General features: G+C 40.5%; 1 protein-coding gene across 2 annotated transcripts in view; it reads left to right on the forward strand.

Annotated features, from left to right (window-relative positions):
* LOC136856796 (lachesin) overlaps nt 1-16718 on the forward strand; it is a 160471-nt gene that overhangs the window by 124332 nt on the left and 19421 nt on the right. The window contains exon 6 of one of the 2 annotated variants that reach the window (XR_011017515.1): nt 702-820. Coding sequence is in view for 1 of the 2 variants with exons in the window: in XM_068224963.1 (XP_068081064.1) it covers nt 702-748 (47 nt within the window). In the remaining variant the exon portion in view is untranslated. The remainder of the gene's footprint in view (nt 1-701; nt 821-16718) is intronic. The other variant, XM_068224963.1, reaches the window with a different exon arrangement.

Below are 16718 nucleotides of genomic sequence, written 5' to 3' on the forward strand. Positions count from 1 at the left end.
CAATGTATTGCAGCTCGTGGTGGGCATATCCTGTATTGATTGTTGTCCAAATTTGCGGTCAGAGGGACCTGAAAGTGTAATCATCGAATCACAACGAACACTCGTCCTGCATGTTTAATTGCAGCAATGTAGCACCACTCCTTCTGGGTGTTGCAATCTCCATTTTCTTCAGTGTAATTACATGCTTAGTAGTAGAAACTGTTGCTGGTTTATGAGATTGTACTACATCAGTATAACAAAACTTATGCAATGACTGCATACAGGCCTCAAGAACGATTATTGAAAGTATCAGGAAACTCTGTGTTTCTTTCAGGGTCAAATTGGTGAAGCTTTTTCCAGGATTGAAGGAATTAATACATTTACGCTCCTAATAACCTGCCACATAATATTATTTCTCCTATGGCACTGAATTAAAGATTTTGCCAATAGAAAAGATGTACAAAGTTAATGAATCAATATCAGTAACTCACACTTAGTTCAAAGAGTTACCAAACTGCAGAAAAAAACCACTGTAATTCAATTTCTGCCTGTGATGTAGTTTAAGAATCTATTAAATTATGTGAAGGCATACATTAAGCAAATACGATAAAATCTTTTGCCCAGTTGTGATGTTGATTATATTTTGTTTTTAGCATGCCTATTATTAGTTAGATAATAGAAATTTTGTTCCATTATGTTTGTTATTGCTTGATTATTTGCAGAAACTACAACCCCTGTATCCCCACCAGCGTGCAGTACTGGTAGCTAATGTTGAGGTCATCCAGATTACATCTAGCATGGCTCTTCTTCTCATCTCAGCTCTGATCATTTTCTTGCATCGGTATGTTTCACCAGTATTGTATAAACTTTGAACCTGTGTCCTTCACCTTTAGTGTAGGGTTGTAGAGTTTGTAGAGAATACTCAGTTTGTCAGTAATTGTATTTTAATTAATCTGGTTGAAATAGCAACTTGTATGTTGTCACTTAAATGACTGAAATCAAGATACCCAGCCATTTTAGAGTTTAAGTCCCTCTCTTTTGTTTGTGCATCATGACCTTTGTTCCTTTTAGCCTTTGTCTCTTTTCTCCTGTGCTTAAGCATATTCATAGTGCTGGAAAGAATTATGCTGTAAATAAATTGTTACTGTAAGCAAGCATTTGTAAAATATGGTGTGTGTTAAATTTGCTTTTTAGTGAATTTGGATTCTTGCTTTTTCAATTCCAAACTTTTACAAGAAGTCTCCAAGATTAAAAGATCTCTGGAAAACCCAAGAATGGAGTACTTGACTGCATTATAAAGTAACCTTAATACAGGGCACAAGCATTTTATGATTTCACTCTGTATATGTCAATGTACCTCCAATATGTTTTCAGTATGCACTTTAGGCCAAGTCTAAGGCAGAAAGTGACACTAAACCCAGATCAGTTTCTCCCATAGAATGCATTTGTTGTGTCGCTCAGTTTAACTTCTTTTGCATGGTCGGTGGTTTATGGACAGCATGTGTCGAGTAAACATCGCAAGAATACCTATTTCTGATACTAACCACATTTGAATTGCATCATTATTCCAAGATAGATGGTGACAATGTGTGTTGCCACAGTGCCTGAAATTTTTCCAAATTCTGGAGACACAAACAGTTCCTGTCAGATCAAACAGTGCAAAATCTGCTACACGACAGACAGATATCAAGGAGGCCAGTGTCCAAAGCTCCTCTTAAAGCACATCATACGGCAGCTCGTGTGAGGTGAGCAAAAAGTTATTGCTAGTGACATCAGGAACAGTGGAAGCGTATGCTGTTTTCTGATTGAGGTCACCATAAGCTTGCACCCTTACAGTAGGAGCATTAGACTCTCAAGATGATCTGACAGGAGATGGAACAAGCCCTTCATCCTGAAGCACGATCGGGGGTGGGATCCTGTATGGTTGACATACACCTCTAATTCCTATCCGGGGAAAAATGTCTGGTATATGGAGACAACATTCTCCAAACTGTAGTTACAGGATATGCTGCTACTGTGGATGAAGGCTTTACACAGTGAATGACGGTGTTCATGCCTATCGAGTCAAGGTGGTCAATCAGTTTCTTGTGATGCATGGCATAAAGTGAATTGGATGACCAGCATATTCTGTGGACATGAGTTATTTTTTTAAAATTGTGTGTGGCTATTTCTAGCTGAGTGCAGCCCTTGTAAGGCAGACCCTCCATTGAGGGTGGGCGGCATCTGCCATGTGTAGGTAATTGCTTGTTATTGTGGTGGAGGATAGTGTTATGTGTGAGTTGCAGGGATGTTTGGGACAGCACATATAACCAGCCCCCAGCCCATTGGAATTAACCAATGAAGGTTAAAATTCCCGACCCGGCTGGGAATCTGGACCGAAGGCCAGTACGTTACCATTCAGCCAACGAGTCGTACATGAGTTATGTTAAACATGCATGATGTGAACTGAAGAGAGCAACAGCCACCATCCTAACCCTCCTGCTAACATTCATCATCTGACTGAAGCTTTTAACCAAGAGTGGAATAATCTGCCCCAAAACAGGTTGGATTCTTTAATGCTGAGTATGACTCATCATGCCTTGGGGCCCGAGATGGCTGTAACCCTGCGGGTGGGGGACGCACATGTAGAATACACCCGCGGTATCCCCTGCCTGTCATAAGGGGCGACTTAGGCGCAGATATGGATTGCGATTGGATATCATGTGTTGGAACTCCTGTGGATGGGAGGGGTTGAATACATTCACAGGTAACCCCTGCTGCCTTTAGTATGAGGTGACTAAAAGGGTTATGTGGCCATGGTCCCCTCTTTATTTATTATTGTTTTTTTTTTAGGGTTCGTTGTAGACCGATTCCAAATTTTTTATGTGCGTGCTGCTCGGAGATGGGCCTCTTACGTGTGCGATTACACCCGAAAGCCTGCTTGTGAACACCCAGCGATCTAGCGGTTGGGAGCGTCATGTACCCTTGCAGTAGTATCCGCCTGACTACACAGGCCCTGCACAGCCGAATGCCAGAAGGACATATTATTATTATTATTATTATTATTATTATTATTATTATTATTATTTGTTTTTTTAATTTTTTACTATACTTAGTGCTCTGTATACGCTGTGTGGTACGTGCTATTGCGGGTGACTGGAGGAAGGGAGTCCTCGTACTCATTGCTTCAGTCATCTTGTTTTAGGCATCGTCTAACATTGGACACCGGGCAGTACCTGCTATGACCAGGTGGGTATTGCCTTAGCAGCTTGGTTCATCTACAGAGACCCCTGATCGGAGTGGGTGGCATTCGGGGAGGATGATTTCGGGCATGGCTTCGAAAGAAAGTCGCCAAAGTCTTTAATTTTGCTTCCCTGAGAGGTTCAACTCCCTGGGAACATGTGCAGTGTGAAGGAATGGAATCCAGCTTCCCTAAGTTTCTGGTTTCTACCACAACCGATGGGCATGATTTTAAGCTGGTAAAATCAATCCTTTTTAGTAGACACATTGAAGGCGTCTACGGCGAACTTGAGGATCTCAAGAAAAGGCGCAATGGTAGTTTGCTTTTGAAGACTCATACAGCACTGCAAGCCAATCAGTTGTTTAACCCTTTGGATGCCGACCCATAATAGGTCATCATACGCATAGAATGCCAAGCATGTTTCAATGGATTTTCCATTACTGTACAAAATTTGTTATTTATGTCTCATTTTAAAAGATATGGAGGTCAGATTTGGTATGTGAGCTTGATATACTCCAAGGAATATAAACATGTGACTTGCATTTCAAAAAACAAAATTTTGTGGAATATTGTGCACAAAAATATTATTTTTTATTTAAAGAAAGGAAAAACATAATTTGAAATTAATTAGCACATTTTACACTAAATCCAAAGTGACTAAGTGAAGATATTTCATCTAAACTCTTATCTGGGATGATATATACCAATTTATATTGTTAATGTAGGTCTATTTTCCAATTTATAAACTAATTTCCAAAAACATTAAACATGTGGAGAGAAAGACACCAACAGTGTAACCTGTCAACGATTGGATATTTTATGAATTTTGGGAGAGTAATAGTAATCATTTGAGAGAACTGTGTCTAATAGCAGTATTTGTTACTACAGAACAGTTCCGAAGATCAGAACAACATACAAAATCAACTAATAGTGTCAGGAATGAAAGTGTAAAGAACAGATTGAAATATTATATGGGTGGAGCATCAGGATGAGGTAGGCCTACATGTTTTGGCCCTGGGATTTGATAAAAATGGTGGGGATGGACAACATTACTTTCAGGGAATATGCATTCAGTCCAATAATCATCTAATTCACTGTCACTGACATTTTCATTAGCACTGTCACTATAACTCTTTGACGTTGCACGAAATGTTGTAAGCCCATTAGCCAATGGCACGACTTCATCATCCCTGGTGCGCTATCTGAAGACCCCAAAAACATCATAATCATCACTTTTGCTAAAATTAGAGTCACTTACATCTTCAAAGCACTCCAAAATTCCTCAATTTCTTCTCCCGAATTAGGCCTATGTGACGACATGCCTTGTTGTGATAAATGTACTATTTACAACTTTACTATGACCTAAATAAATTGCTAAGTAACTATAAATACAGTAGAAATAATAAACTTAATATATTACGATAAGTAACTCAAATGCGTCAATTAGAACGTAAAATTATTGAAAACAAATCACAACACGCGGACATAAACAAACAAGGAGGCCGCCATATTGGATCATAGACGTCAAGCGCTCACAGATCATACACTCACAATCGACGAGTAAACTAGCAAAAATGAAGCTATGCCAGTGCCATCTAATGACATAAGAAGGAATTATGAACATTCTACCTTCTTTCTACTTGATTTGTGGCACAATCTAGTGCCTTACTGCATAACTACACCACTTATATAAGGGTGCCGATCGAATCGGCATCCTGGCATTTTTCATACAGAATGTAAGTGCCGATGCATCGGCACCTTGGCACTGTAAGAGTTAAGTGCGACCACTTTGGCGAAATCCCCGTCAAAGTGGAGGAGCACAAATCCTTGAATCTGATTCGTGAAGTCATTTTTCACCACGGCCTTATTTTGAACACTGATGAAGAGTTGATGGAAGACATGAAGAACCTTGGCGTGAAGTACGTCCGGTGCATTATGCACAATGTCAGTGGTGAAGACGTTGCCACGGGTGCCTTCATTGTCTCTTTCAAGTTGCCAGTGTTACCGGAGAATGTCAAGGTAACAACTTATTGTTGCGATGTGAGGCCGAACATCCTGCCTCCTATGCAATGCTATCAATGCCAGAGATTCGGACATATGGTATCTCATTGTTCGCGGAGGAGTGCACAACTCCCTACAAGTGTACTAACTGCTCTGGTCTTCATTCTCCTCGGAACTGTCCGACATATCTGAGTGAGAAGAAGATCCAGGAGATCAAGACCCTGGATGGTCTTTCCTACCAGGAAGCGCGCCGTAAGTTTCATTCCATGAATACACCTGCCCGTACTCTTGACTTCAGCATGATAGCTCAGAGTCTCCCAGGTTCGTCTTTCACAATATCGTTACCCGTGAAGATCGCTGCGCCCAAGGCGACTGTTGGTCCTCAGAGCAACGTCGCAAAGGGTAAAAGCTTGAAGGGGGGACCACCGCACCTTCAACCAACCAGAAGTCTGTGCCGGCTGGCAGTTCTAAGCTGGCACAGCAAGGAGGAAAGCTAAGTCTCTCTCTCCCTAAGAGGTCAGCGAAAGCCGTGCCCTAGCCGGCGGCATCGTCAACCAGGGCTGAGAAATCATCTCCCAGTCCGCCTAAACTAGAAAAGAGGGCGGCAAAGAAGAACGCCCTTACCGGGCGCTCACGCACTTCCCCTGCGAAAGGGAAATCATGCCCTCCATCTGGAGGGTATGAGTCTGCGCCAGCAGGTACTCCTGCTCCAAAACCTCCGTGCTCCCCTCGTAGGGGAACTTCCCACCCCCGAAAAGCATCAAAGTTCTGGGCGTCAACCCCGCCGTCTGTCGATGACGGGATGGATGTCACGCTGACATTTACGGATGTAGATGTTGATAGTGTTTAGATTCATGAGTATCTTATTGCTCATAACCTAACACTCCTTTTATAGTCCACACTATTGCACTGTTACAGTGGAATTGTGACCGTTATGACAGGCATCTTGCTGAGCTGCGTCAGCTCATTAGTGAGTACACAGTGAGTATCAACTGTATTCAGGAGACAAATTTCAGACCAGGTCATCATACGGTCTTGAGAAATTTGAGACTATACTCGACAGAACGATATTATGCTCACCGGGCGTCTGGTGGCGTGGGTATTTTTGTTCGTTCTGATACCTATATCGAAGAGGTTCCTCTATGGACCCCAAAGGAAGCAATTGTGGTGCGGGTACCGCTGCTTGTCATAGCAACAGTGTCTAACGTTAATTTTCCACCAGGCCAGCTTCTTAACATAAAAGATGTCACTGATCTTATAGATCAGCTGCCACCTCCCTTCCTCTTGTTGGGCGATTTTAACGCCCATCACCCTATATGGGGCTCTGTGACGCCTTGCCACCGGGAAAGAGAGCTGAAAACATTAGTAACAGAGCTCGATTTATGTATTTTGAACACAGGAAAACCAACTCACTGTAGTATACGTTACGGTACATGTTCTTGCATAGACGTAAGTCTATGCAGCCGAACGTTGGTTCCGCTGTTTCAGTGTAATGCACACGATGATCTCTGTGACAGTGACCATTTTCCCATCTCATCCTTACTTTGTTGAAACAAAAAACCGTCGAGGCTCCTCCTCAATGGATTTTTAAACATGCTGATTGGCCAAAGTACACATCACTAGCTGTCTTTAGCGACAATACCAGGCGGACCGTCGGCGAGGAAATAACTTACATCACCCAAGTTATTCTTGCTGCTGCTGAGGAGTCAGTTCCCTCCTTCTCAGGGACTCCTCGACAATAACTTTCTCCTGGGTGGAACGCCGAATTTGCAGCAGCTATCAAAGAACACCGTCATGCTCATAAACATTATCGTACACAGCCTACTGTGGTCAATTAGGTAACATTTAAAAAACTCCACGCTAAGGTGCGAGTTCTTTTTCGCCAAAGTAAAAAGGCTTCGTGGGAGAGATATGTGTCATCTATGATGTCACATACTCCATCGTCTCAAATGTGGACTAAACTTCGATGTATTTCGGGTATCCAAGGATCATCTTCTGTACCGGGAATTTCCATTGCAGGCTGAGTCATCACTGAACCACTCTCGATTGCTAACCATCTAGCTAGTCATTTCACGGATTATCTGGTTCCGGTAATTACCATCGTGATTTCCTCGCTCTGAAGCAGGAGGCAGAACGTCATCACCTTAGTTTTGCCACTCAAGCTCCAGAGGAGTCTGGTAATATGTACCATACGAAAGACAGTGAACTTTTCATAATGCCGCACCGGAGTCCTGTTTAGGACTTTTTTACTAGCATGAAACCAGGCAGAGTGAAATGCAATTTATGTTCTATTCTGTCTGCAAAGGGATCTTCAACCGGCACAATGACGAGACATTTCATTTTTATTTTTGTGTTCTGCTTGTATAGTTTTATTTTTAACCTCCTATTCTGCTTGTATATAGTGCTCAATTTTTATCTTTTTGTTTTGCTTGTATGGGTTAATATTTATTTTCATTTTCTGCTTGTATATTGTATACGTAAATAGAGTACTGACGAATGTTTCTTCAACTATGCAAGTATATTTTTAATTGGTGAAAATAACATTGGGACATTTGTATACACATCTACTGCCAGTGTAGTCGTGACAGGTGTATTTCACAATGAATGAAGGAAACATTCCTATCCTAGAAACAACATTTAGGCATGATTTTTTTCGGGTGCATATTTCAGAGTTCCCACTGCCTTTTCACGTGCCATGAAGTATTTTCCTGGCCCTAATTACTCACAATGCAGGCCGATACATTCAACTGGTGAAAATAACCTTGGTTTAGTTACTTTTAAACACCTGTATTGCAATTGTAATTGTGTTATGTGTATTTCATATTGACCGAAAATATCTTAACCTAAAAGCAGCATTTAAACGTGATCATTGGGTGCGAATTTCAGTGTTCCGGCTGTTCCTTCACGTTCCATGCAGGTTTATGCTTACCGTAACTATACACAGCACGTTCGCTGATGCAGAGCATGTCATGTTGCCTCACGAAGTTCTCTCTACTGTGCCGTTACAGTGCCATGTGCTGGCACACTGTACCAAAACACTCCACCTCAAATCTCCTAATATTTCAGAACAACTGACTGTTCTGGTCAGCCTAACCCTAGTGCAGACAGCCTGTCACAAATCTTACATACCCACCGTGGCAGTTAACGTGTGGCATTCTTCACACATCAAATGTAGGTGATCATAATAATGTGACTCAATTGTACCAAAACATATATTGCTTTTTCTAAGAAAAACATCACTTCTATTGTAACTGAAGCTATGCCAACTCTTTGATATTCTCATCTGAGAAAATCAGCATGTTCCTGCTTCACATTTTCTCCAAACCTCAGAGCGGGGTCATTAAGATGCTTAAAAAAGGCTTCTTATGTGTGCAATCCTTGTTCTTCTTAAACTGATGCTAACAGAGTCTGAGGAAATAGGTCTGAACCAAAAGCTGTGTATTTATTATCCTGGTTGGCATATATCAGCAAACCTGCCTAAAGAGATTCGTCATCATCAGAAATGGATTATCATGTTTTCTGCTTGCACTTGAGAATATTGTCCTTTATACTTGATCATGGCTTTTTTCAAATTTCAGCATCCCTCCACGTGCTAATTTCCAATTCATTGACCTCTCAAATTGTCACTTATCTTTCCTTGATTAAAAGGTAGCTAGGTCTCCAAATAATTTTGTCCTATTTACTACCCATATTTCATGCACAACTATATATTTTGTAAATTCATTGAAAGAAACTAGCCAAACGTTCCTGTACTATATCGGGTAGTCCACCAGCCCCTTGCAATCTAGTTTTATGCATCCTGATGCTTTTACTACAGTTCTGAAATACATCGGTCCCTCTTTCTAAATTGGGGATTATGACGGGATGTGTCATTACTGGCTACAAGACAGCAGGAATTGTGAGCGCCCCTAATAATTCATTATGAATAGGGAAGGGTTGATCAAAACAGGGTACTTAATAAACAAAGTAGCATGTCTCATTAACTTTGTGTATTAATCTGTTCAGTTTCTAATGACTAATTGTTTAATTTATCTACTTAAAATTGGCAATGAAAATAAAATTAAAAATCGCCTAACCACAGAACAAAAATGTTTCCTAAATTTGTGTCAGTTACCCCATTTTATCATCCAAGTTGGATAAAATGGGGGTACTAGATTATACTGAAAATTATGAAAAAGAAACTCCTTTTACAAATATGAAATTCACTTCGTGTTACAAAATCATGTTTATACGGTTTGTCATCTTCATTATCATACACTTTTCATGAGCTCATTCAGTACACTTATAACACTTCACCCAGCCTTTTTTTTTTCTACCTCGCACCAACACAGACAGGTTATATGGTGACGATGTGACGGGAAAGGGCAATGAGTGGGAAGGAAGCAACCATGTCCTTAATTAAGGTACAGTCAGTGTTCTTCCCAGAAATTTTCGTCAACTGGGTGGCAGAAATGAGTAGTTGGGCGGGGAATACTATGTAAAAAATTATGATAAAATTTAATTTTATTCCCGACAAGGCATTAACAATAATATTAGACAGGTAAACATTAACTGCAAAATTGAACTATTTTGGTGTTATCATGAAGAAGACATAAGGGAGTATTTTGAATTTCTCGTGTCCTACTGCTCATTCATAATCACTCGGTTGCTGTGGAGTGCCAGACGAGTTTGTTACGTTCCACAGAACTGAGTGCTTACATGCGATTCCATGCTAATCCAGACACCTCGTGCATGACACTACGTGATTAGTTAAACATGTAACTTGTGAAATTATGCTGACAATAATGCCGATTTTTCATTTAAATCATTTACAGTATTTACATTTTAATTTGGGACGCACATTGACTCAAATATATATTAATATTATGTAAACCGAGCAAGCTGGCTGTGTGGTTAGGAACGCACAGCTGTGAACTTGCATTCGGGAGATAGTGGGTTCGAACCCCCCTGTCGGCAGCCCTGAAGATGGTTTTCTGTGGTTTCCCATTTTCACCCCAGGTAAATGCTGGAGCTGTACCTTAATTAAGGCCATGGCCTCTTCCTTCCCACTCCTGGCCTTTTCCTATCCCATCATCGCCTTAGGACCTATCATCTGTGTTAGTGCGATGTAAAGCAACTTGAAATATTATGTAACTAGTATGGTTATGATAGCCGGGCGGTCAGTGAAAACGGCTGGGCGGTGTGCCCATTAGAAAGATTCTAGGGAGAACACTGGCTGCCAGACAGTGGGAGTCAAACCCACTATCTCCAGAATGCAAGCTGATAGCTATGTGACTCAAACTACACAGCCACTTACTCAATTCCACCCAGCGTTCTTCAGACTGAGTGCAGCTACACCGAAATCATGTTCAAGTTTCATTAACCTTGTGATCTACTAGTTTTTATCCCAAACAAGTGTCTAATGTTTGGACTTGTAAATGTGTACATTAGTGTATTTTGTGTGTTTGTATTTGTAGTCTTAACTCAGGAGGTTTAACCCCCTTGTTTATGATGACACTATGTCCTATGTCCTTTTTTATGATGAATAGCTGAGGATGTACAGTCGAATAGTACTGTTTGATAGTAAAACTATGTATTGGTTAGATGGAGATAAACTAAGGTTTGTAAAAAGTAAGACTTAGAATTAGTGAAAACTTCATTACAATAAATACAAGCTCTGTTATTAAGTTCTCCTTCCTCTTCTGATGATGCATTATCAGAAGAGGAAGGAGAACTTGTACTTTTCCAGCTTTTTTTGCTTTCTTCTTTCTGATATTTCTGACTTCATTAGGCCTAGATCTGGTAATATGTGGCTCCATTTGAAGTTCCCATTTGGGACTGTTCCTCTTTTTCAGAGAAGAAGTTAATTCTTCCATCCAAGATGAACTTGAATAGCTGTCTTTCCTCTTCTATCATTGGATATTCATTGCTTTCTTTTCATTTTTTTTCTCTGCCAATTCAAAAACAAGACTGTGCATCTTATTTATAGTCAAATAAAATAATTTCCTATCCATTCACAGGATATATTCAGTCAGTTCATTCTCTTGCTCATGATTAAATACAGATTGTAACAACCTAGACCTAAAATAATAATAATAATAATAAATAATAATAATAATAATAATAATAATAATAATAATAATAATAATAATAATAATAATAATAATAATACATTGGATAACTCATCTTGATATGCCTGTCACAGTGATATCGTTTTGCCTGCCCTTTTCAGTAGTTCTATGAACATTTAATATCGTTACATAATAACTCATTCATTCATTCATAATTTAGTTTATAACACTTCTTTCCATACAATATTCTCTGTGCTTCTACCATTAGGGCATATCTGGATTTTAACATTTTCAAGCGATCTTGCCTGAGATAGTGCAACATAAAATTGGCCATAGCCGAATACTGGTTCGGGTAAGTAGACAACCCACTTTTTCAAGAGTTTGTCCCTGCGCTTTATTAATGGTCAAACAGAAGGCTAGTTGACTTGATACCTTCCCGTCTGTACGTACATAGTGTTTTCTCTTAGCAGCATGTAAGTTATTAGGAACATTCTGTCATCTGTTGATTATAGTTAGAAGCTGGGGAACATCAGAGGATCAAAGAGTATCTAACAGAGAATAGTATTCTTCCATCATCAGAGGAAGTGTGTACTCTCTGGCTTGACAGGTAGTAATCAAACTTGGTTGCATGCAATGACATTACTAAGGATGAAAATCATGTATCAGAATATTAACCTTTTGCACTCCGATGTCGAGCTCCACTCGACATGACAATATCTGGTACTTTCAGTGCTATTATGATGACTGTGCCATGTTCTGGAATTGTAGAGCTATCTAACTGTCTCTGAGAGAACACGTTTTCCTATTTACAATAGTTCGCGGGAATTGTGGTAACTTTATGCAAGTTCCCAGATGATGTTGTTTGAATGTAAACGTGGCTTCTGCTTTGTCTTCACTCACGGAACTGGATAATAGAACAGTTAGTGGACAGTGATAGTGACAATGATGAACCAACAACTGACTTGGATGATTTATTAGTGAATAATGTAAGTGAAAGTGAACAAAGTGATAGTGATAATGAAAGCGGAGGTGGTGATGCTCCTCCATATCCATGGCGCGAGTGGAAAGCTGGCAATCCTGATTTACCTCCATTCTCATCCAATGAAAGAATTTGTGGATACAAATCATCAGGTAGGAACAATCCCTCAACACCTTATTGATTTTTTCAACTTATTTTTAGTGACGATTTATTCAAGCAAATTGCCGATGAGACCAACAGATATGCTAAAGTCAAAATTCAGAAGTTACACCACTTACAAGGCATTCGGCTTGGTGGGGTTGGACTGATGTTACCGTAAATGAAATGAAGGCTTTCCATGGAGTTTTACTGAATATGGCAATGCAGAAAAACGACAGAATGCAGGATTTATTTTCAAGAGGTTGGTTAGAATCGTCCAGTTTTTTTGTAGACTGTTTTAGTCGCAAAAGATCTTTTCAGATATTCTGGGCTCTGCATGTTTCTGCTCCAGATTCAGAAATCCACTTGAATCCTCAAGTTAGGTCTCGAATTAGCAAAGTCAAGTACGTTTTGGACCATATCAGTGAAAAAGTTCTTGGAAGTTTATGCACCACATAAATATCTAGTAGCTGATGAATCAGCAGTGTCTTTCAGAGGCCGTGTGTTATTCAGAATGTACAATCCGCAGAAACCTACTAAATGGGGACTCAGAGTTTACGTAATATCCGATTCTACAAATGGATATGTGTGTAGTCTTATCACTTACTATGGTTCTGCAAGTATAGAATCTTTGATTCGACCGGACTTGGCTTTCACAGAAAGAATCGTGCTTCAGTTAGTTGCTAATGTTACAAATGCAACAGGTCAGTCTGGGTACCATGTCTACAATGGTCGTCTCTATACAGGTGTTACTCTGGCTGATAAATTACTGAAGCAAAATATCCATATCGCTGGAACAATTCAACTGAATCGCAAGCACTTGCCAAATGGGATCCGGAAGAAAAATCTGCACCTAAAGAAGCATGAAGTCGAGTGCTTACTTACAGACACAATGATGGTTCTGGGATGGCATGACAAGCGCACAGTACTGATGCTTTCAACATCTGGAAACAATTCAACCTCAGTTATTGTCAGAAAGAAGAGAAACTGTGTTGAACAATTAGAGAAACCAAACGTAATTGTTTACTACACGTCACATATGGGAGGCGTTGATCGCTCGGAGCACCACACATCAAGCTACGCTTTTGTAGTGAAAAGCTTGAAATGGTGGCGGAAATTGTACTTCTGGCTATTGGAAGTGGCAATAGTCAACAGCTTCTTGCTCTATAATCGCATGGAGATTCCGTCACACAAAACCTTCCGAAAACAAGTGATCAGCGAGTTGGTTGGCGAAGTATGCAACAAAGGTCAAAAGCGAGGAAGCCCCTCTACTTCTGATGTTGAAGAACGTTTGAATGGTAAACTGCACATTATCAACAAGCTGCCTGGAAAACAACATAAAGACTGTGCTGATTGTTCAAACAGGAGCAAGAAAGGTGGTAGAAAGGAAACAGTTTACTACTGCAAAACATGTTCGAGAAAACCCGGTCTCCATGCAATGTTTTGAAAAGTACCACACAGTGAAAACCTACAAGGATTAATGTATTTTGTGTGCCTAATTGTAAATATATTCGTGTAACATACTTATATTTTGTGTTAGATTCTTTTGCATTGTTCACATCCTACAGCTGTTCATAGTGCAGAAATTAATTAGGAGTGGAGCAGGAAGCATACGCTAAGGGTAATGGAGTTCAAAAGGTTAATGAAAGTGTTGGTCGGTTAGCAACCTGCTAAGTACAGAATGTATTGCGAGTTAGGGTAAGCTTTCGTCTGCAGTTATTGGAGTGATCATTTAATGATTTGATTTTATGATTTCTGAAAGTTGGCAGAAATTAGTGGCTTATCAATGTCTCACCGGCAGGTAATTCCAGAGAGAATAAAACAGAAATGAAGCAAATCAGTCCAGAAGAATGGATGGACTGATTTCCCAAAGCTGGTTTTAGTAAACTCTTTTAATATATAGATTATTATTATTATTATTATTATTATTATTATTATTATTATTATTATTATTATTATTATTATTATTAAAATCAGTATTTTCCGAATCACAAACTCCCATTTTAAATAGGTTGGATAAAACGGGGTACTACCCTGTTCTTTAGTGGTACTCTGCTTTATCCAACAATGCCATGTTACGAACAAGTTGAATTCAACGGCACTTAAGCGGGACATACATTTTGAAACACTCATAGTTTGTAGTGCAGACGTTTAATTTATATCATACTTACTTTACAGCCTTCAAAATAGTGCCTTGCATATATAAATACACAATTCACAATGGTATATTACAATATGACAGTGTGAAAATGTAGTTTTCTTCTGAGAGAATGCACACTTGCACTCTACAGATAGCAGCTGCTCTAAGAATGAAGGTCGTCAAGTGAGAAACAGGTTACTATGTTCACTGGAAAATGGCAGCACGTACTAAGGTACCCTGTTTCATCCATCTACCCTATTTTCTCAGATTCTCCCCTACCTTGAATGAACCGTAAAACGAGCACAGATACAAAGAACACGTACGTTACAACAGGAGGTCCACACACAGGTCAGAAGCAGATACTGTGTAGGCTGCGAACCCTGAATGTCAAACCTTGCAGTAGCTCAGATGGTAAGAATGCTGCTGGAGATGTGATAGTGGACAGTGCTCAAAGATTCGAATCTCGTGTTAAATTTTTGCTTTTAAACCATCAGTTGCCTAGGATGTGCTAGGTTGCAGACTTGATAGATTCCACAGACTGATTTTTTTAATTTGGCCATATATCATAGCATAGAGTATGGAGGTGAGTTGGACAAGGATGAGGAGGTGATTGCCTGTGTCCAAGCCACAGACCATCAGTTAGCTACGTTGTACATGTTCCCTGCTTCTGAGACCATAAGTAGGGCAAAGTGTGCCACATTGGAACAATAACAACATGCGATGGAAGGTAGGTATGTAGCTGCGAGAACTCTTCCTTCGAGGCTAGTCACAACACAGCACAAAGCTTATTCACTGCCTTGTAATTTATTCCAGCTAAGAGTGTTTGGATATGTTACTCATTTATGGAGAAGCTAGACAGAATGCATACCAAGCACAACGCCTGTATCAAGAATTCTATCCGGATAGATGACAACTGACAGGCATGACATTTTGGAGTGTGGAAAGACGTCTGCGGGCTACTGAGCCCCTGTTAAAGATACAGCCTGTTCATGATCATCCCATTATGTCTGCTCATAATGAAGAGGTTATTTTGGACACTATCCGGCATAACGCTCTCACTATCACATGGGCCATTGCAAAGGAGACAAACATCAGCCAGACATCTGTTATGCGGATATTGCATACCCAGCAGTTTCACCCATACCATCTGCACTTACACCAGGATCTCCATGGTCATGATTTCGAAGCCCGGGTGGCATTCCAATAGGCTCTACGGCATGTGGACACTGATTCTGCCTTTTTAGCAACCATCTTATTTACGGGCGAAGTGCGGTTCCACAACAATGGAACCATTAATCGACATAATGCTGCATGTATTATGAGAAACCATGGAAAACCATCTTCAGGGCTGCCGACAGTGGGGTTCAAACCCACTATCTCCTGAGTGCAAGCTAACAGCTGTGCGCACCTAGCCACACAGCCAACTCACTCGGTAATTGCCTCATTGGTCCCTATATCTTTGAGGGACCTCTGACAGGAGAACATTATCTCCAGTTTCTCCAAGATGAACTACCACCGTTTTTGGAACATGTGCCACTCCTTGACTGCTCCAGGGTGTGATTTCAATATGATGGAGCTGCACTGCACACAGCAATGGTTATCCAGAACCATCTCCATGCAACGTATCCTGATAAATGGATAGGAAAGGGAGAACCTGTCCCCTGGCCTGCCAGATCGCTCGATCTTACTCCCCTGAATTTTTTTATAGGGCCATGTAAAACAACTGGTGTATGCACAGGAGCTGGCTAGTCCTGGTCAGCTTACACAACTCATCACTGAGGCATGCCAATCTGTTATGCCAGAGGTGTTGCAATGTGCCGGACTGTCCTTACAACATCATGCACAGCTTTGTATTGATGACAGGTCGTCAGTTCAAGCAGGTGCTGCGTTAAACAACATAGGTATCTGAAATCCTGTCACGTGTTTCCTAGCTTCATTCAACCCAGCTTCATACAAAATGCCACCATACCAACGGCCTTTTTCCGGGCCAAATAAACAAATCAGTCTCTGGAAACTTTTAATGAAGTGCGCAACCTTCCCAGATCCCAGGCAACTGGCTGAAAAAAAAATGCCTGCGTGGAATTCAAACCTCTTAACCCTCGAGCACTGTTCACTTCTCTGACCGCTCCCCTGACAAATGAGCTGTTGTGAGGCTTGAGATGCAGTGAACAGTTCCTAGTCTATACAATACCTGTTCTTGGTCTGTGTGTG

The sequence above is a fragment of the Anabrus simplex genome, chromosome 1 (assembly GCF_040414725.1).
Source record: "Anabrus simplex isolate iqAnaSimp1 chromosome 1, ASM4041472v1, whole genome shotgun sequence".
Taxonomy (NCBI): Eukaryota; Metazoa; Arthropoda; class Insecta; order Orthoptera; family Tettigoniidae; genus Anabrus; species Anabrus simplex.